The sequence below is a fragment of the Ailuropoda melanoleuca genome, chromosome 2 (assembly GCF_002007445.2).
Source record: "Ailuropoda melanoleuca isolate Jingjing chromosome 2, ASM200744v2, whole genome shotgun sequence".
Classification (NCBI taxonomy): Eukaryota; Metazoa; Chordata; class Mammalia; order Carnivora; family Ursidae; genus Ailuropoda; species Ailuropoda melanoleuca.
The window spans coordinates 149271127-149293154 of record NC_048219.1 but is presented as its reverse complement, the minus strand read 5'-3'; the positions used below and the strand labels follow the sequence as shown (position 1 = coordinate 149293154).

Sequence of the window (22028 nt, the reverse complement as noted above, 5' to 3'; positions counted from 1 at the left end):
TAGGATTAGTTATTTCTTGGAGCCCATGCATAGGGAACAGCTGTCAGAGGTAGGATAACACCCATCCCCTAGATTGTCTGGTAGCATGTTAGTGACTCAGCAGATAAGTAGATGTGAGTAGTTAATCTTAATTGCCTGACTAGTGATGTATGGTGTCGAATTGGTGTTTTCTAATGATTAAGAGCAATAATTGTTTTTCAGGTAGTTATACTGAGCCTATAGTAGATATATTGCTAACATTATTAAGATAGTAATTACTCGGTAAACATTTCCTTATAAGCACATTGTGCTTACTCTTAAGAGGCTCTAGTAAATTGATTTTTAATACCAGTGGCTCCATTATTGAGGCATTACTTCCAGTAATGTTATTCATATTCCGTATGGAATTAGAATGAGAGCTATTTATTTTATCCACTATAAGTAATGTGTTCCATTCTGAACTCATCACCTTTCTCCATTCCTCTGCAAATGTGCTCTACTTTTTTTTTTATCACCACCTCCCTCTCTGCCATCCAATTGAGCAAGTCCACTGACTCGTCATGCACTCAGACTTTCTCCCATATACCAATTCTTTGCAGCCTCAGAGACCTTTCTAGAATAAAATCTGAGCATGCGAGCTCTTCTGTTTGGTGGTTTCTAATCATAATTCCTTAAAAATGTTTATAGTACCCCCCAACATAGTGCCTACTTGATCTCCACCCCCATGCAATGCCATTCCTTGCTGCATCATACTGGACTCCTTTCAGTTCCTTGAATCTTCAATGCCTCGCCCTACTTCTGAGTCTTTGTCACTGTTTTCACCTTTGTCTTGAATGGTTGGTCTTCCCTGCCTTTTTTTTTTTTCCCCAAGTTTCTCCACAACCTTTTTTCTCCATTAAGCCTACTGACTGCGTGATGTGCTCTTACTATGTGCTTCTAAAATATCCTGTATTTCTGCTAGCACAAACTCCAACACATTTCATTGTGAATCCTCACATGTAGCACGCTACGTGGCCTATGGTAGATGAACAATAACTAACTGTTAAATGAGTAAAATTTGGGTACTATGCTGAAAAATATGAGTATCACCATGGGGTAGAATGGTGAGATTTCCGAAAACCATATCATAATTGTAAGGCTAAAAGTAACTGAAAATTTTAAAGAGAAAACTGAAGGCTAAGGAGTTGTCTGTCCCCAAACGTATGAAAGGTTCTCAGTTGGAATAGGTATTACACTTTTTCTGAGATCTTTTAGAAAGACATACCAAGATCAACATTTGAAAGATTCAAGAAGGATATTTCAACTAGATGTAAAGCAGATCTTTCTAACAATTAGAGCTATCCTATCATAGCCATGATGCTTCAAAAAGAGCTAAACTGTTCATCACTGAAAATGGTCAAGTAAAATCTGACTAATCATCAATTGGAATTTCTAGAGAAAGTAATCCTGCATAGAGTTGAGACCAAAATAGAACCAATACTGTGGCTTTTACCAGTTTTACTGCATGCTTCCTTTGCTTGTCAAAATTAATGAAAGAGGATGGTTTTAGTGGAAGGTAGGGTGGCTATTAAGCATTCCTTTTTTTCAATGATTATTTACACTTACATCAAGTCCAAATGGTAAGATCCATTTTCTCTTTCTCTCTCCCCCCGCCTTTTGCACACAAACACACACAGAGGCAATTCCAAAAACATCATAGAGGTTATCGTAGAGTTTATTAGGTTGGACATACCACAAGACTGAGTTAATGTCCACCTGTAATGGGATGTAGGAAACTTGTGAATTTAAGCGACTACCAAACTGTACTCTACTTAGCAGTATTTTTTCTAGCTCTGAGCTGCTAGAAGACATATTTCTGATAAATATTTCTAGAAATGAGTAAAATGAAATATAGCTGAGTATATTAAAAACTGCAAATATTTGGTAAAATAGGGTCATGGTAAGGGCATTCTAAGTAGGACAAAGTTTCCATTCAAAGATTTCAGGTGGAAATGGTTAAAGGACAGCTAGCCTGTCTGACCAGAGATACAGGTTCAAGCCTAGGAATAAAGTTTGAGTTGGAGAATTTGGCTTGATCCAGATGGTCGAGGATCTTAGATATTAGATTAAGAAATTGAAGTATTATTCTATAAGGAGCAGAAAGTGAGCAAAGGCAGTGAAATACAAGAATACTATTTGGGAAAGATCAGACAAGAATATGTAGAGTATGTCTCAAATATGTGCAAATTGCATATCCCTTTATCACGGTAGTTCAAAATTTTGACAATTTAGGTGTTCCTTTATAATTCCAACGATGTTGATAACAGTTGATCCTTGAACAATGTAGAAGTTAGGGATGCCAACTGCTCATGTAGTTGAAAATCTGCATTTAACTTTTGACTCCCCCAAAACTAAATACTCATAGCCTACTGTTGACTTGGAAGCCTCAGAGACAACATAACGTGTAACCATGATGCTTAAGTTTTGTTAAACAATTTATGACTTTCTTCTTTCCTGAATTTTTATTTTTCCAAACTGTCCCCTGTGACCATTGATCTCCATATTTAAATGACTTCTGATTGAATTCAGTGTATCACAAAGCGGTCTGAGTTGTATTTTAATTTCTACAGAGGCCTTTTCCATGACAATGACAGGAGTCTGTGAAATCTTATGAATTCTGCATGTGGTCAGTGAATAAGTATTTGGCTTTGTCCGTGCACCTGCAATTACTTTTCAGTTGAGTGGAGATACTGTTGTACTTATAAAATATGGCATTTTCAAGCATTACTGATTTTATTGTAGCTTTTTGTCATTATGTATTATTTTCACCTGTGGGTGCTAAAATTACAGCTGTATGTAAGTATGCTCAAAGTCAGTTTCGGTTAAAAGGTCCTCATTTGGAAGATGTACTATAAGCAAATCTTAAAGTAAGCTAGAGACAAGAAAATGTTACTAAGAAAACTTTAAAGAAGAGAAAATACACTTATAGTACTGTACTCTATTTATTAAAAAAAAATCCATGTGTAAGTGGACCCAAATAATTCAAACCCATGTTGTTCAAGGGTCACCCATAGTTGTCATGTTTTTAACCACCTCCACCCTTCACCAAAGGAAGCTCCTTGCTATTTGCTTGGCTTCTGGGAGAAAATACAGACCAACCCTGTCCTAACAGGATGATTGATGGCAATGTTGGGGTTCTTGTTTTTGTTTTCACCGTGGTTCTGCATAGGATATTTCTACAAGTTACAGAAGAAGAATTTGAGAATTACAATGTACAGATATTTGGGATCAACTTATAAACACATCTTTTTTCATATATGCATCCTACTACCAAATGTTTGGTGACAGTTAGTATGGATGCTACTGTATTTGTAATTTGGATTTGAAGTGCTTAAAGCATGTAAATCAGTGCAGGTAATGAAGGATATTAATGAACAACCTTAAATGCCAATAATTTTATTTTTCAGTTTTGAAATTATCATTTCAGTACTTTCTGTCTTAGTCATTTTTCCTCAAAACATTAAACTAAAGCTATTAATAAAAAATGAGATCTGAGTATTCTCTTCTAAGAAATCTTATTCATTATTACACATTTACATTACTGATAAAATACAAATTTGATGGCTTATGTATAATGTTTTAAGTTGTTTTTATTTTTGTTTTGTTTCAGTTTGCATATATTCATTTGTCTGTAAAATTTGGAGCAGGAAATCATATTCCATTTCTTCTTAACTTATGTCAAAGTTTCAGGTTTCTTTTACATCTAAGAAAGCTTTGTTCTCATAGGAGCTTGATGCTAAAGCTTTTCAGATTTTTTACTGAAGTAAACTGTAGGCCTATAGCTCTAAAGACAATGAGAGGAATTCCATATTCTAGCTGCTGCACAGAAAAACTTAATATTAAAAGGGAAAAAAAGAATCTCAATAGAAATTGGATTGTGATATGTCTGGAAAAATTGCCAAAAAGAATGTCAAGCCAAGTTAGAAATAAGGAACTGGAGCTGATGGCTGCAATGAACTCATTTTTATGTATTATACTAGCAGTATAATAACTGCTATAATCCATAATGATAGACATGTTAATAAGTACCCAGATAACAGAAATACATAGAATACAATCTTATCTGACTCAGAAAATAATAAAGCAGCTGGAATGTTGTAATGTGAAGCTATGTATAGATATGCTTGAAATAATTCACTGGGGCCGAAGTAAATTGTTTCAGTGGTTTCCTTGCATAAAAAGTAAGGGAAAGGAAGAATAAGGTACAAGGTCCACTATAAAATTATTTTTCTTGCAGTCATTAAGTTCCACTTACACAGAAATCTTACACACAAACCAATCAAATGGATTTTTTAAGGTAAAGTGGTGTAATTTTTAAATGTTTTTGATAAGTAATGAACTGTTTGATTTTCAGTATTGATTACAGGTTATTAACTATTCTCTGGTAGCTTATCGTTGAGGGGATAGTTTAAGGGGAATTACTAGGTAAAATGTTTTTTTCACAATTCAGAGGAAATGAAAAGAAAATCTACCCCCTATTTATGGACCTACATGCTAGTTAATATAGAAGGAAAGTATACAGTCATTCAGTGGGATAGATTGCTCCTATCTGGTGGTATTGAATTGAACTCTTGAACTCCCATACTCTGGTAAGAAAGCAGTCGAACTGATTGTATATTCAGTTTTCCACCATCACCATTTTACTGACATTTTAAAATCAGTTTCAATAATTTAAAGACAGCAAAAGAATAAAATTGGTCATTAGACAAAATTGACAGGCTTTAAATTGTCCTATAAAACATAAGAAGTCCCTAAATTATTATTATACAAAAATATCTATGTATCTGCAGTCACTAGTTGCCTGTGGTGCTTAATTCAGAGCATTTCTATATGAAAATAATGTAATAACAAGTCTTCTACTACTAAAATTTACTTTCTCAGATCCTCAGAACCCTATTTTGCAACCCTGCTACCCAGAAAGGACTTAACTAAAGCCTGGTAACACGTGGAAGGGCCTTGTGACCCAGTCTTTCTTTTTCTGACTCACATTAAAATCTATTACTTCTATAATCCATTCCTTCAGGGCAAGACTGGGTGGCAAAGTCATCGACAATCATTTAGAGCAAATGAGTTAATGGATGCACTCACTGAATTGCTATTTTTACTGGATTTTACTTGCTATTTTTACTGGATTTTACTTGCTATTTTTACTTCCAGCTGAAGTGGCCAACAAGGGTTTCATGGAGGAAGGGGGATTTGATTTTAGTTTAGGAGGATAAAAAAAAACTACAGTAGATAGGAAGGGATGATGACATCCCAGTATGTGTACAAATCACTCATGTTCAGAGTCAACTAGAATCCAGATGTAACTGTTAGCCTTCCAACTAATGTTTTGCATCAAGACAATGGTTTTTTAAATAAGTGTAAGCATCAAGGTAGGCAAACAGAAACACAAATGAATAACAGCATCTAACTCTAAGAATGGAATAATGGGCTGAGATTTATTTTTCTGTTTGGTTATGTTTTTGTTTATATAAAGAAATCTAGTATTAGTAACTCTAAGGTCATCTTATCCGATAAATTATCAAAGGAAAAAAGAAAAAGGTATAGAATTACTACTCTAAAATGAACTCAATTACATTGGGATAGAAGGAAGTACAATCTGGTATTACATCAAACCATCTCACTTAGGGACGCCTGGGTGGCTCAGCTGGTTAAGTGCCCAGCTCTGGATTTCAGCTTGGGTCATGATCTTAGGGTCAGAAGATCGAGCCCCCGTGTTGGGCTCTGCACTCACTCAGCAGTGCATCGGCTTGAGATTGTCTCCCTCTGCCCCTTACCTGCTAGTACTCTCTGTCTCTCTCTCTAAAATAAATAAATAGAAACAAACAAACAGAATCTCACTTGGCCAAACTACAGTGAGGAACTTGCGTATAGTTACTTCCATGAGGAAGACAGAAGGAAAATAACAAGAGTATAATATTGCTTATTTGTAGAAAGAAAAATGTTATTAATGTAGTGGAAAGTGCATTGACCTTGGGTAGATAACTTACGTGTAAATTTAGACCTACTAACTTACTACCTTCTTTGACCTTGAGCAGCTCACCTATCACCTTCCTTCTATAAAATGTTTATAATATTTATCTCATAGAATTGTTCAGCATAAATACTAGAGGTAAAAACTGTTTTCAAACTATAAATCTACCAAAAGGAAGATACATTACTATTAACCTTTTTAAATTTGCCTTTGAGATTTATTTATTTATTTGAGAGAGCGTGAGAGAACAAGAGCACGAGCAAGGTGAGGGGCAGAAGGAGAGAATCCCAAGCCGACTCTGCGCTGAACATGGAGCCTGAGCCCGGAGCCCCAGCTGGGTGATCCCTCCACCCCCAGGCCGTAACTCGAGCCAAACCAGGAGTCAGCTGCCCAACCTATTGTGCCACCCAGGTGCCCCTGCCTTTGAGTTTATATGGTTTTTAAAATTATCTATAGCTTTGAGGTTTTTTTTTTATCTTTTATGTCCTAAATATACTTCAAAATATATTTGAATATGTTTCTTATACTGTAAGTGTCCATATGAAGAATACAGCTAGTTTTTGCCTTGATTCCAGTGACGACTATGAACCATAGCACTAGTGTATGAAAATATCTTTGGTCATCTCCAAAATCTTAAGCAAAAAGGTGCCCTTCATTGGCTGACTAAAGCTGGAAATCTGGGCTATTCACCAAGTAAAATGACCTGTGCCAGAATTTGAGATGAGCTATTTTAGCTCAATCATTCATGACATTTTACTTCACTGAAATGTGATGGTGAGTGGGTCTTTGGCATTATTTCTTGAAAACCTTTTAATCATTAGGGGCAAGTGGGCAGTGCTTAGGATCCATGAAGGGAAAGCGGATAATCCTTAGAGTACTTTGGAAAGCAAAACCAGCCTGAGTCTGTCCTGCTTGATCTGAAATTCCTGCACATATGGAAAAGTTATTTTCAGTAGGAAGGTACCTATGGCAAATGAGCAAGTTTCCTGTATTCAGTTTTAGAGCCCTCGGCCAAAAATAAAGGAGGCAATAGAAAAGAAATTACAAAGCAGTAATGTTAACCATAATCTAACACAATTATTTTCATTTTCTCTGTGTATTTCTTTCCTTTAACTACATCTCAACTTTAGTACAGGTATCAACAATTTAGGTAATGAAGACTAATAGACTATGGAGGAAATAACTGACTTATTTAAAGCAAGAAATAGGAATGACGTGCAGATCATGATTAAATATATAAGCTCCTCATGAGAAGACCTCATGTGCCTTATCATGGCTAATTAAGAGCGTGGACAGGTAAATTATAGGATACAAATTACAGCTTATAGCAAATCAGTTATGAAAAAGTAAAGCTGCCCTAGTTAATCACCCATTATATAATTAAGTTTGCCATAGTCTCTCACATAAGCCAGAGTGGAGAAAAAACAAATCTCCCATCAATAGTGTTGCTAGCATACATCATCTCACTTGATTCCAGCAGTACAACCAGTGTTGGAGTTACCATGATGTTGTGTTTCATGGAATTAGAAATTAAGACAGTGATTCCCAGTCATGCCATGTTTTGATTCTAAGTCATGCCATGTTCACTGATTTTAACATTAGGGCTCAGCTGTATACAAACCACCCCCCAGTGTTAAAGTCATGGAAAAGCAGTTTGGAAATTACAGTATGTTTTTGGAATAAAGCAATAAATGTCCTAGACTGAGCAGAGGCAATAAAAACATAGAGGAACAGAGTCAACCTATATAATAGAATCAGTAGAAAAGCCATTGATAGATTTAGGGGACTAAGGGGGAAAGAAAGGCGTCAAAGGTGATTCCAAGGTTGTGTGGTTCATTCAGCAAGTAGAAGAATGGAGATACTATTAACATAATCGCTGAGGTTGAGAGTTTAAATGTTGATTTTATTTTTTTAAAGATTTTATTTATTTATTTGACAGAGCACAAGCAGGGGGAGTGGGAGAGGGAGAAGCAGGCTCCCTGCTTAGCAGGGAGCCTGACCAGGGGCTTGATCCCAGGACCCTGGGATCATGACCTGAGCCCAAGGCAGACGCTTAACTGAGCCACCCAGGTGCCCCTTAAATGTTTATTTTAAATTGGATGATACATTTTGGTTAGACATTGACTAGCAGGTGGTACCAGGAGGAGCTCACTTTTTATATATGGTTATAATACTTCTTGTATTCATAAATTATGAAAATGGAAATAAAATTCTACCCAAATGAGAAGATAGTCTTAAAGCAATTAATATTTAGTAAATGTGACTTATTTTTTAAAATGCTCTTTTGATTTAAAAAAAATTAGTAAATCTCATCACTTAAATCCACAATTTCAATGCTTTTTATTCATGGTTTTTCAAATATTGTGATTAGTTTCTGACCTATTGGTTTTAAATTCAAAGGGTTAAAAGTGTAATGAATTATTATTAACTTTATTCTATTTATAACCCGAGTTCACAAACCTTTTCTAGATACTTTGGTAGGTCCTGGCCTTTTCGTAAGTCAGGCCATTTACTGGAGGTTGATTTTATTACATGGATAGGTTGTCTGTGATATTTGAACACATAGCTAGGTATTTGACTTACAGATGTGTGTATGCGCACATATAGATCTGTGTATATGTTTTATAATATTTTGATTTTTGTCAGATAGAAAAGCATAAAATGATGTTGCTTTGAGTCAAATTATTTGAGTCAAATTATTTGAGTCAAATTATTCTAAAAATTGAATTCCAAAATAACTGTTGTTCTCAGTCTTCATTTTGTGCATTCAGTTCTGTTTTTACAAGAAGTCAATATGTATTTCTATGTAAAGAGCGTGATTCTGAAAATTGTTTCCTATAATCTAGAAAATTGCTCCCAGAGAATGAGAAAGAAGGAACAAATGAATGAAAGAACTAACAAAAGAAAGAAAGAAGGAAAGAAAGAAAGAAAGAGGGAGGGAGACAGGAAAGAAATTTTCTAGCTTTTCTTATTCTACACAGTACTTTTTCCTCAGCATTATTGCCCAGGTCAAACTGTAATCATATTCTAACCAGACTTGTCAATATATCTCCCCTGATGATGCAGATATTGGTGACTTATTTCACAAATTAGCTTTGTTAAGCACTATAATTATCACTATATCAAATTACTCTGAGTGATACAAAGTCATTGAGGTAAATTCAAAGACAATCTTCTACGCACAGCACAAGGAAGACTCACGGATATAGATGTAACATTTTCCAGCATGTGTCGGGGGGGAGGGGGGGGAGGGCTGAAATACTGGGGAAGACCTGAAGGGGACACGTATGGAGAAGACAGTGACAGCAAACAGACTGAGAATAGGAGATGAATTCCCAGGCTTCTACTTTGCAGCCAGGACATTTGCTTCTTCAAGACATTACTCTTTCTACCTCAGGCTTTCACAGGTTCCTTCTGAACTCCAGGTAGACTGCTTTTCTAGTGTCAGGGACAGTGTGTTACATCTAGTCAAGTACTTGCAGTTTAGAAGGTAGACTATAGTAACAATAACAACTTTGAAACGTACAACTTCAGGTCGTATGAAAACTGACCACTTGGGTGCCCCCATTCCTCACAGTGTTTTTTTTTTTTCCTTTCTTTCTTTGTGGTTTTGTCTGTTTGCTTCATTTGAAAGATTTGAATGGAGCTTGCATCCTCCACAATGTCCTACACAGAGACTAGGTACTCATCATCTGTGTCACCTGCCTGAGCCCCTGGGGCATTTCAGTTTAATCCCCTGGTAAATTCTGCTACCAAATTGTGTCTGGAATTGCTGGAACAGTGTCAGATCACCACTTGGTTAAACTCAAGGGTAGAAAATGGTGGGAGAGAGGGGAAAAAAATTCCCAAAGCTTGAAGCTTGTTCTTGAGCTGTTCTAAAATAAAGGAGCATGGAAATAACTCCTCTGTTTATTACACAGTTTGGCTAGATTTTTTATTAGAGGTTGTCAACTACCACTAATTTACTGTTTGTTTTCAATATGGCTATGAACTAGAAGCAGAAAGAGATGTTAGTAACTTTTTCAATCTTAAATTTGAAACTGAACGTGCCCTTAAACTCTCCATAACAACTGACAATGATGTGGTACGTGCGTAGTATTCTGTAGACACAAAAATGCACATCTACTTATTCAAAGGACTCAGAATAGCCTTCTTTCTAATGAATATATTTTATATTTAGTGAAATACAGTAGTGTTAAAAAAAGAAACCTGCATTTCAGAGCCACTTGAATCCAGCTTCCTCACTTAATGGGCTAATCCACTAAATGGGATAAACCACTTTCCTGGGGTAAACTTTACAGGCAGTAAGCAGCCATCTGAAATCTATATCCAGACCCGAGTGATTCCAGCGTCTCTACTCCTAAGTGCCATGTGCCTGCCACCCCAAAATAATAATTGCCATTTATCCAGTACCTACTCTTTATACTGTACTTTATAATACTATAATTGAATTTCCCAAAATGTCTAGCGGTAGACATTTTTGTACTGAATTGAAATATATTTTATGTTTTTGTCAAATGCTGTTGATTGTACTCTCAGTATACATGTATCAAATTATAAATGTCTCAGGTAGGTTTCTCCATAAGAGCAGAGATAGTTACTTACCTATTTTATCTCCTAGAGCAGCCAACGCTGTGTCCTAATCAGAGTAAGTACCCAAAAAGTTTGATGGATTGCCATTGGTTTGAAGATCTTTTTTTATCCATTTATATTTAATAGCTCATGGGCATCTAACGTCTATTCAACTAAACATTCACTCTACTAGTTTGAGTAAATATATCTATTATGTAAGTTTGGAATGAATAGTAAAACTTTAGCTCTGACACTCCTTAAAAATTTAAAGCCCAAGGATCAAAATAAGTCACACAGGTACTTTATAGATTAGTGAACAAGTGCAATAATTGTTCCTCGATGTCTTGGCCAGAATTAGTCGTACCATGCATGGTCTGAGCAGTTGGGATTTCTGTCATTTACAATTGTGTCTTGCTTCATATAGACATAATATTTTCAACTATCTAAACCATATGTTCCTGGAGGATTTAGAATAAAGACTCAATAAATATTTATTGAATTGTATTGAATATACAGACCAAAAAATAGCTTTATGAATTGGAATTGGGAAGACAGTATTGGAATAAAAAAGCCAGATGATGGATGAAACTAGTCAGGGAAAATTTTTGAGATTTAAGTGAGTTTTGTGCTGCAATTTAAATAAGGGAAATTGGTGGAAAAGATGGAGACTGATATACACAAATGAGCCTGTCTAGACTAAGCTTTAAGATCTGGCAAAGGAACTAAAAGAAGGAACCAAAAAAAGAAAGCCAAAATATGGCACAGGGATGGTGTATGGAAGGAATTGAGAACAAATGGAGTGGAAGTAAATGTAAGCAATCAAATGAGTATTTGATAAATATCTCTAAAAGATTTTTATACTCAAAATCAACCTTTCTGTGCACATACTATTAGAATATGGATTTCATTTTTGGTCAAATACAAATCTGCTACAAATATCTCTATTGCTTTTTGTAACTTTATAGACATCAGTAGCTTGCTTTTTTTTAAAAAAATATTTTATTTATTTGAGAGAGAGAGAGCAAGCAGGGAAGGAGGGAGAGGGGCAAGCAGACTCTGTACTGAGCCCAAAACAGGGCTCAATCCCATGACCCCGAGATAATAACCTGAGCTGAAATCAAGAGTTGGGTGTTTAACTGACTGATGCCACTCAGGTGCCCCAGTAAGTTACTTTTTTTAAAGAAAATTCTAAGGGACTCATTTCATGGAAATTTTATTTGTAAGCAAGATACGCTCAGTTGGACAAAATCACAATATCACACAAGATACGTAACAATTCCATGATTGTGTATTCTTTTCCTGATGAATTAGGAGATATGATACATCTTCTCTCTTATCAAAAACCCCCCATCTCTTGAGGTCACTGACACTGTCTGACAATGCAGCCAGAATTGGAAAGGAGCTGAGTCATCTTCTGATAAGAAGTACAAGTTTTAGGAGCACTCAGCATTTCTCAGCATGGGTATAATGATGCAGGGGGTCACATGTCTTCAGTATCTACTTGGTTGCAGGCACTGTGCAGTGCATTTTCTACCTCAATATCCCCCTTACGAAAGGAAAAAACTGAGCGCATAGAGATTAACTACGCACTCAGTGTTTCACCACCAGTAACTGGCAAAGCTGAGATTCAAACACACATATTACTCCAAAGCCAGTGCTTTACCTACTACCAACACTACCTTTCCACAAAATGTGAAAATACCTTAAAGTTATTTTCATTTGCAATATCCCCCACAAGTAGGCAGGCAGAGAACAAGAAAAAATGAAGTGAATTGACCCTACCGTCATTCTGTCATACTTCACTGAAGTAGTTCTAATTAAAATCAACATAAAAAGTAAGCAGTATATATTATTATTCAAAATGAGCAAAAGTAGTAATTTTGCTGAAATAACGTAGAACTATTTCATAGTTTTATGATTTTCTCTTTCATTTTTTCTTTCATTTAATTTGAAGATTACGCTAGTGCCTTTGAATACTTACAGTATAGCAAACCTTGGCATTACTAAGAACTGGAACCTCATCTTTGGCTCACAGCTATTCTGACTGAATGGGCTACTTGGCTGCACAGATTGAGTATTTATGGGAAAATAAGTCAATCAATTGTGCAGTTCATGAATCTCTGAAGGTCCCATGCGTCACTTGTCTTTAAATCATTCAGCATGGTTTGGCGTTCAAAAACTCACAGAAATAAATGCTGAGGAGGGAAAAAAAATGGCTTTTCTGAAAATCCCTTAGAAATTAATACCAGTTAACTCCTAAGTAATCTTCAAATATTGGACTTTTATTTGTTTTATATTGCCATTAATAGTGAAAAGGCAAAATAAATGCTGAATAATCAACAAGGATTGTGGATCAGAATGAATTACAACAACATTCCCACAGAAGATAAGAAAACTGAGCATGAAACAAAACTGTATGGACTGTGAGTCTGTTACAGCTTTTTTTTTGAGTGCATTTGATTGGAGGTCCCTGGGGGTTGATGATGTCTTACCTATCCTTAAGTTCCAGGAAAATCTTCAGTGGGATTCTTAGAGTTTGCACTCTAGGTGCCCATTGCCTTTTGACTACAAATCATTCATTTGGTAAAACAGACAGTCTCCATGATAAGAGATTGTGTGCATATGAATGTTCTAATACTATAAATAAATCTCCACTTTAACTTTGTTGACCCTGCAAGACCTCCCATCATCAGAAATTCCTGGAGCCCCTCTATTTTGAACAACTCAATCTCGGCGCAGCAGTGTTCTCTAGCTGTCGTCCAATGTCTCAGGTTTATCAATCCAGAGCTTTCAAAACCTCATTAGGTTAACTTACTGTCAGAGTCCTAAAATGCAAGCCACATTTAGAAAATCATATGCTACATCGAGAATGGACTGTGGCTTCTTTTTCAGTCTGTTGAGTCAAACATCCCAATCAATTGGAAGACCCAATTCTCTCTACTGACTAGACTTACTATCTACTATTGCCGAGTTGAACAGAGATAGTGTGATATTTGATTGCTGTGTCTCATATTAATTTTTAGGATCCTCACCTATGTGAGAAAATGCTTTTGCTTTTATTCCTCATTTCTAAGAATTTTTAAAGCCAAAAGTGTCAAAGAGGAAGTCAGTCTCCCCAAGATTCAGCTGTGATAGGAAGTTCAGTAAACAGCCCCAGAAAACTATTTTACTTTGTATTTCTGTTCCCACTTTCTAGATGTACAATAAACTTTTAAATGGCACCAAAACTCCTGGGTACTTACCTAAACCTTCACTAAGCTCCAGGCCTCTTACAGTTCACTCCTGCATAATAGGTATCAGGTCCATTAAATTTTATTGTAACCATATTGTCTCTGCTTAAAGTAAGTAGAAGAGAATGAATGCCACAAACTTTAATATTCAGAAGGCCTAGGATGGCTTTTTACTGAAAGACCATATCCAGCTCTGGATTCCAAAGGCCAAGAGACGAGGAAAATTTGCATAGAGTTCATTAAGGCCCTTATAAGGGCCAGTAGTATTCAATTTAGAAAAGAAAATAATAAAGAGTTATTTTTTTGTATTTAAAGAGGTGAGTAAATAAAGCTTTATTGAAGAGAGTAAACGAGTTATTTTAGAATAAAGTGGGAATATTACTCAAGTTCGATAAAACTATTTTCTAACATCTAAGATTATTGGATCTGGAATTGAAAAGTAGGGGTAATAATAGATTCTTCTTTGAGATATGGAGCAAGTCTCAGGGACTTGAGTTGATTTTTGTATCTTTCACAAAGATGTGTGGTTAGATTAGGTAATTCTCGTAAGTCTACTTAAAAACAAATAATATTTAAGTAAATCTAGAAAATTGATGAAGTAAATTGCAGAAGTTGGCATTACCATTTATTTCTAAATAGGATTTGTATGTTATCCTCTAAATAAAAATATAGAAACCAAGCCAGTTAACTCCAGATTATACAAGAGTAAAAGTGAACAGCACACAGTATAAGAATAAGTAGTGAAGCTCTACAGTATAGCCTCAGAGAGCTCATCATAAATAGGCTCTTAATCAGGAGATGAATTGAAAATACCGAAAAATAAGCAGTTTGCCACAAGGTCATTCACACGGTAGCCCCAGAAAATATTTGAAAAAGTTGAAATTTGCCTTTGGTGCTTTTCTACCTTTACATGTCAGGCTTCAAGTTTCTTTTTACTGCCGTCTTGCTCTTTAGGGTCATTCCTAAAGCAAACACATAGTTTCCGCTCTCTGCACCATAAAGACACACCCTTTGCTATTAAATTTTTTCAGGCATGATGACTTCAATTCAAAATTTTTAGTTCTGCTTCCCATTGTTTTGAGTTATGGTTGTTAACCTATGCCTGAGGGTGATAGATCCTAAACAGGTTGTGTATCTGTTTCCATAGTGCCTCTACTGCTAAGAATTCTGGGCCATCGGATAGAAAAGGACTGAGGGCACAGTCGGCTGCCCCTGAAATCCTACCAATCAAATGCCTGCCTAATCTATGTGTTTAGACCAGCACAGATCAACTAGCAAACAAATAGTCTGGATATACATGTTAATATATCTTTATATTCTATTTCCCCTCTATCAGATATAAACAGTGCATATGTTTTTCTGAATCTAAAAGGAAATCATTCTTTCAAATACTTCTATAACTGACTATTTATGCAAACTCCAGGAAAGGTTAAAAAAAAAAGGAAGCTATGTTTAATTCATTTAACAGTGATTATAAGATACCTGTCTCATTAAAGGAATTGGGAGGCTTTGTTAATTATGTCTCTATAATGGAAATTTTAATTTTCTTTGCTACATTAATTGGAAATAAAAATTTTCAGGGATTTGATTTTTAAACAGCATTAATGATAGGTGATTCCAAGAATACTCAGTTATTTTTCTGGAGAATTTCAGTAAAATTGAAGAGATTTGTTTAGTTTATCAGGATTTAGAGCTGTACACAATTGTTATTTGTTAAAGAACATATTGCTTTTTCAGGCTAGAAGAAACAGTTGCTTAAAAAAGGTCATTTAGGGGCGCCTGGGTGGCACAGCGGTTAAGCGTCTGCCTTCGGCTCAGGGCGTGATCCCGGCGTTATGGGATCGAGCCCCACATCAGGCTCCTCTGCTGTGAGCCTGCTTCTTCCTCTCCCACTCCCCCTGCTTGTGTTCCCTCTCTCGCTGGCTGTCTCTATCTCTGTCAAGTAAATAAATAAAATCTTTAAAAAAAAAATTAAAACTAAAAAATAAAAAAAATAATAAAAAAGGTCATTTAACACTTGATGTTTTTGTTGTTGCTATGTCAACTTTTAAATATCACATGCAAAGGTTGTATTCCAGAACACATCAGCTAATGACACCTAACATTTGTTGCACTTTACTGTTTTTAAGGGGTGTTCACATTAATTCTTCTAATCCTTGCAACAACATTGTGAAGCAGAAAGGATGGACATTATCTCTACATTATAGGTGAGAAAAATAATGTTTGGAGATGTTGTCCCTTGCCCAACCAAGACCACATGGATATTAAAGATTGGTAGCTAGGTTTGGTTTAGTTCAGTGTGGTGTTTGTTTTTTTGTTGCTGTTATTTGGTTTGTTTGTTTGTTTGCTCCTTACCTTTATTTCTCAAGTAATCATGGTTCTAGATCATTTTTACTGGGGAAGCTATGTAAGTGTTTGATTTTTTTGCTGCAGGAACCCATTAGTCCAGAAATCTCTGGTTGTCATACACATTGCTATACACAGGCAAGGGCTAATCTGTCCCTTCTCAACCATTCTGGTTTCCAAAAAGGAGATGATGATGCAGGGAGACGACGCATTTCTCTGTGAGATGCTGTTTGTTCTAAGTTCTCTCCAGTGGTGCTTTGAAGTATGGAGTTAATAAAGGAAATTGAACAATGCCATCTGGTTTGCCATTAGATTTTCTGGAGAAAATCTAAATTTGATTCACAGGGGTACTTAACTATAATTCCTAATCTACTAAATTTAGTGGTCTAGACAAAAGATTTATTTAACGTTTGGATTTGCTTGTCAATAGGGCCTGAAAGTCTAATCCCATTTACAGAGAATTCACTATCTAATGCAAACTGAAATTTGCAGGGCCAGCATTGTGCGTGGGCTTTCGAATCAGAATTATCTGAGTTTGTCTGTATAATCTGTCACTTGCAGGGGAGTAACTTCCAAAAAAATTACTTCACCACTCTGATACTTATTTTCCTCATCTATAAATGGCACATAGTTGGCTTTCAAAAAATGTTAGTTACTATTTTGGGGCCTTGAATGAGAGCCACAAGTGTCATTTACATGGCTCCACTATGTTCAGATAGTAATAATACCTGTAGCAGGACACTTAGAAATCAAGTTGGGCAACACCTTTTAAGGTTGGCTTAGGGGGAGTTAAATTCTAAGACATTGTGGAAAAGTTGCCACTGTGAGCAAAGACAGTGATGGAAAATTGCTGTAAAATGACTTCCAATCTGAGAAGTTTTTATTTTATTTTTCTATTTTTTATTTTTATTTTTTTAGAGAAGGAGGCAGAGAGGGGCAGAAGGAGAAGGAGAGAGAGAATATTAAGCAGATTCCATGCCTAGCATGGAGCCCGACACAGGGCTCCATCTCATGACCCTGAGATCATGACCTGAGCCAAAATCAAGAGTCGGATGCTTAACTGACTGAGCCACTCAGGCGCCCCAGAAGATTTTAGTTTTATGTTTACTTGTAAACTATAAGTGCATACCATTTACACCTCTTATTAAGCCAAAATAAGTTAACATTTATTAAGTGAAATAATACATTTGAAAATGATTTTTAAATGCTATAGCACTTTAAAGAAATAGAAGTAGAAACAAATCCTATTTTTATCAGGAATAAATTTGCTTTGGTTTCCCAATAGCTGAACACCTTCCTAGATTTAGACTCAATGATGAATATGCTATTAGAATTTTACTTTCTTATATATGCTTCCCTATTAGAAAGGAATTCGAAAAAAAAAATCAAAGACTATTTAACCTTGGTGTTCTTAGAACAGATCATTCACTACAGCCTGTACTTAGGCTTATTACGTTTCTGTTATTCAAACTCCTTTTGTCCACCCATATTGTTTAGACCTGTAAAAAAAAAACCAACACCAAGTCCTGCCTGTGTACAAATTAATGCCGTGACCTTTGCTGTCTTACTAGACCTTTGCTGTATTTCTAGAAACAGCACTTAAATGTGAGATTAAAATCACCTCCATCAATAAGTAAATAATGTTTGCGTATTGCAGATTACAGTCATTTGTCAGGAATAAGGCAGCTTTACTTTTTACAGGAAATGGAAAGTAAAACCTCAACAAATGGATGCAACCCTTCAGAATGACTCTCAAATGGCCAGTGGTGAAAATTGATCTGGTTACTTGTCAATTGCATTATTCAGATATGACATCAGCAACAAAGCTGTAGCCAGTGCTAGCTCATTGCCCACCACATGACAAGCTTTCCTAAATAAAAAAACCTACTCTGCAAAGATATAAGCATCTCTTGGACTGTAATTTGAGCTTTGGAACCTAATTAAACAACTTCCCACTATCCTCATTAATAAGCACTGAACCAGACTCTATACACACAACAAACCATTTTATAGTGTATCATCACCAATGTGTCATTCTAGAGGAAAAGTAGACTGTTGACTGAGACAGTTTCTATATTTCTGACTTTATGATCCATTTTTATAGACTGGCTTCTTAGATTATGACTGACTGAATCCTAAATTGAAATCTTTTGGCAGTGACATACTCTGATGTTCTTCAAGCAATTCTGTTCCATCAGTGCAAAGACATCATGCTTCTTTACCTGGGGGATTATGTTCATTGAGAATCACAAGTGATGCTGGTGTAGGTCTTCTTTTTCTGATCTGTGAACAACAAAGGCCCAGTTAAGGTCAGTAAGAGTTAGACACGTCCAGGTTACTCTACAGCTTGCAAAGCTGTTCCATTCTCATCTTTTCCCAACATAAAATCAGCAAATTTCTGGAGGGCACACAGCAGGTACTCACTATTTTGAATTATAGAAAGCCAGAGAATAGAACTTTCAGGTATTAGTATCACCTTCTTTGACCAAAAAACCTACCTTTCCACAGAAAAGAAATAGCTGTATATAATCAAATGATGCCACTGAAATAATTTGCAGTGTAGGTACGAGGATGACTTGCTAATTTTACTGGCTCTCTTGGAGCCCCTTAGTGATGATCCTTCAAGATCCATTATCCTTATTTCTAAACAGGTTAAGAGAAGCTCAGAAAACTTAAAATTTCTAGCAAGTTAAATTTAACAGCATGAGTTCTTAATTTCAATTAATATTACAAGGTTTTCTTATTTTCTAGTAACACATTTAGGACAAATAAAGAATGAGTATGGATTCTTTGAGAGTAATTCATTTAAAACTAATAGGTTTGATGTGGGTTTTTTTCTTATTTTAATAGTTATAATAGCATATTATTAGACTTTCTAAGTATTCTTGATTTCTTAAATATATAGGTAAATTCTTAAAATACATGTCAGTAGGATAGAGGGTAAAATTTACTGATGATATTTTGTCCATGACAAAACCAATGTCCCTTCAACATAGATACGTGAAGTTCAAGGTTATATTTATCTGGCCTGAGTCTGGGAGGATCTATTTCAGATTATGAAAACAACCTAGAAAGTTATGAGTCTCAGACTCAGTAATTATTTTTAAGACTTTGTATCAAATATTTGGAAAAAGATTCAATGATAATTTAGGTTGTAAGAAATTAATGAATTAGATTGATGACCCCATAATTTTTTTCTGCTTTTGCCTCCCCACTGTTGTAATTTTCCCACAAATGGTCTTTTAAGTGGTTCCATTGCAGCAGGAGTCTAAGTAGATCTGAATATGAAAGGTGATACAGATGTAAACCAATCTTACATGAACGAGAAAGAGAGAGAGAGAGAGAGAGAGGCAGAAATGCAGATACATTGATAAATTAGACAAAGAAAAGGAATCCAGGAAATGTTTAATACTATTTTAATATCTGAATAAAATGTCTTTTAAATTATACATACCACCTACAAATCCTATTTATCATAATTACACATACTTAAAATTACTGCTTTGAATATATGATGAAAAACATTAAAAAACATTAAACAACATTAAAAAACATTAAAACATTAAAAAATAAAACATAAAAATAAAAAATAAAAAACATTTAAAAAATGTTAATCTGAAATTATTCCAAGTTTTAATGCTTTCATTGTTAAATGAATCTTTTGTATTTTATAAATAATAAAATAAAAGTTTGCCAATTCTGAGAATTGTTCAAGGTTTCTCTAAATGTTCAATTCGTTAATGTAGTAAGCAAAAGCAAACAGATATCTGGATCCAAATCCGAATCACTAATATAACCATTTTTTTTCCTCTAACGGGTGCTAATTTTTTATCACATGAAGTGCTGCATTTTAGCCGATAGGTCACCCAATGCAACTCAAATACAAGTGCCATATGGAAACCAATCTATTTCTCATTCAGGTATCCTGGAAAGTCACAAAGTTAGGCAAATTCTAGAGGTAGAGAAGCTTTCAATTAATAAGAATGCACGTCCATATTACCTTATATACAGGAACTGGTCCCCACCCAATTCCACCTACCTGCTCTGCTGCTTCAGGTGCAATCTGACTCTGGAATAAAGGCACAGCAAATTGTATCTTTTTGGGACTGTTTGGCTCCATGCTAATGACGAGAATTAGAGCCTGGAAGGGCTCAGAAAGACTAGCCCCAGGTGGTGTCTGGGATGTGTTTCCTCAGGCACACTCCACCCAGCCACACAGGGCACTTCGTAATAAATAGCTGTAATTCCAGAGCGAGCAAGTGAGGATGCTGAGGTCTGAGTAAATCCCTTCTTCAACTCCACAGTGATGCCTGGCTTGCCTGTTCCTCCACCAATCTCTTAGAACCTCTCAGCACAATACAGAAAGGAACAATAAGCTAATTGTGTGCTTCTTCACTAATACAGATGCCAAACATTCACTCAGCAGCTAATTGAAAATGCAATGCTAGGCTGGAAGGACCCGCTGCCCTGGGATTTGAAAGAAAGGCTCTATCCACTGTACATTACTAACTGGCTGCTCAAAAGTGCAATGTAAGCTCCCTCTGAGTATTGCAGGGATGGGCCATTCATTATTGATGAACATAAAGCAGGAAGTTTTTAGAGTTGGGGGCAGGGTTTGGGTATGAAATCATTTCATTTCTCTTGTAGCAACTTGTAAGTCAGACACCTTTGCCATTTCACATTCAGCCACCAAATTGATGAATGGTCACAGAAGGTAAGCCACAACCAATAAAACCATCTATATTTATGCTGCAAGATCTGGTTAGGTAAGGCTGACCATGGGAAGCAGAGCATCCGTGGTGTAGTAAGGACACCGCCACTCCAGACTGAGCAGATTTTAGTTCAAATTCCAGCTCTACCATTAACAAGCTCTGTGTCCTCAAGAAAATCGCAGACTGTGTCTAGGCCCCCATACCCTCCTCAGAAAGGTGATGGTCTTGGACTCGGTGACCTTTAAGCTCCTGTTCTGTTGCAGCGTTCTATAATTGTAGTTCACAGTTTTCATTAGAGTGGAAAGTATTGGACAGCTAAATTTAGCAGTTTGAAAGTCACTTGCTGTGTAATGACCTCTATTTCATTTCCTGGTGGAGCCAGTTATATCCTCTGATTTGGAAGAATACAGAAGTGACTAGAAAACATTAGTGAAACCTAATGATATCCAACATTGCGGTTTATTGTCAACAGTGGGGATATATGTACAGTAAAGGACTTGAAAAAAAAAGAGCATAAAAGGGGTTATCTCTAGAATGATGGAGGATGATGGTCATATTGGCTAGTGGCGAAGGTAGAGGGAGACACTGGCCTGATCTCCACATCTGTTAATATCTAAGGGGAGGCAACAGCAGAGCTAGAATTGCCTCCCTGTATTCAGCTCCTTTTGTGAAGGAAGCCTGAAAATGAAGCTGTTTAATGGGAGAAAGAACTTGAGTGCTCTATTTTCTTATTTGAAAGACTTTGTTTGAAGAATACTAGATTTTTTGTATGTTTTTGGATTTATAGAATAGCATTTAGATACTGAATATTATTCCAGGTATTTACAAATGAGGTTTCCTTTCTTTTGTTTAATTTTGAGTCCATACGAGTAATCCATCTTAATGATTTAAGTATGCAATGTTCTGTTGAAAGAATATGGAAAGTAATACGCATTATTCAAGTAGTTTTCTATACCCACTAGAGGAAAAAGCAAATGAAGATGTGGCTGTGGATGTGAAAGCACTTTCAGTTGGAGAACAGTGCTGACCAGCAAGACGTCTTGTGATGCTCTCATCCTTGTAGTGTCGAAGGGAAACGTATAAATTGCATTTTGTGTGACAGTTTACAAAAGTCCCTGCATGAATCCTGAATCAATATCATTAATGTAGTAATTTTTCTGAATATTTCTTCAA

The 22028-nt window shown here is 35.9% G+C and overlaps 1 protein-coding gene and 1 pseudogene across 4 annotated transcripts in view; both read right to left on the bottom strand.

The window, feature by feature from the left end:
• LOC109490084 overlaps positions 1-12355 on the bottom strand; it is a 51040-nt pseudogene extending 38685 nt beyond the window's left edge.
• PPP1R1C (protein phosphatase 1 regulatory inhibitor subunit 1C) overlaps positions 1-20425 on the bottom strand; it is a 123828-nt gene extending 103403 nt beyond the window's left edge. For all 4 annotated transcript variants that reach the window (XM_019802800.2, XM_019802799.2, XM_019802798.2 and 1 more), the window contains exons 1-2: positions 20183-20425; positions 18366-18426 (exon numbers count right to left, since the gene is read on the bottom strand). In XM_019802800.2, coding sequence (XP_019658359.1) covers positions 18366-18426; positions 20183-20263 — 142 coding nt within the window. In that variant the 5' untranslated portion in view covers positions 20264-20425. The remainder of the gene's footprint in view (positions 1-18365; positions 18427-20182) is intronic.
• Between the last annotated feature and the right edge of the window lie 1603 nt (positions 20426-22028).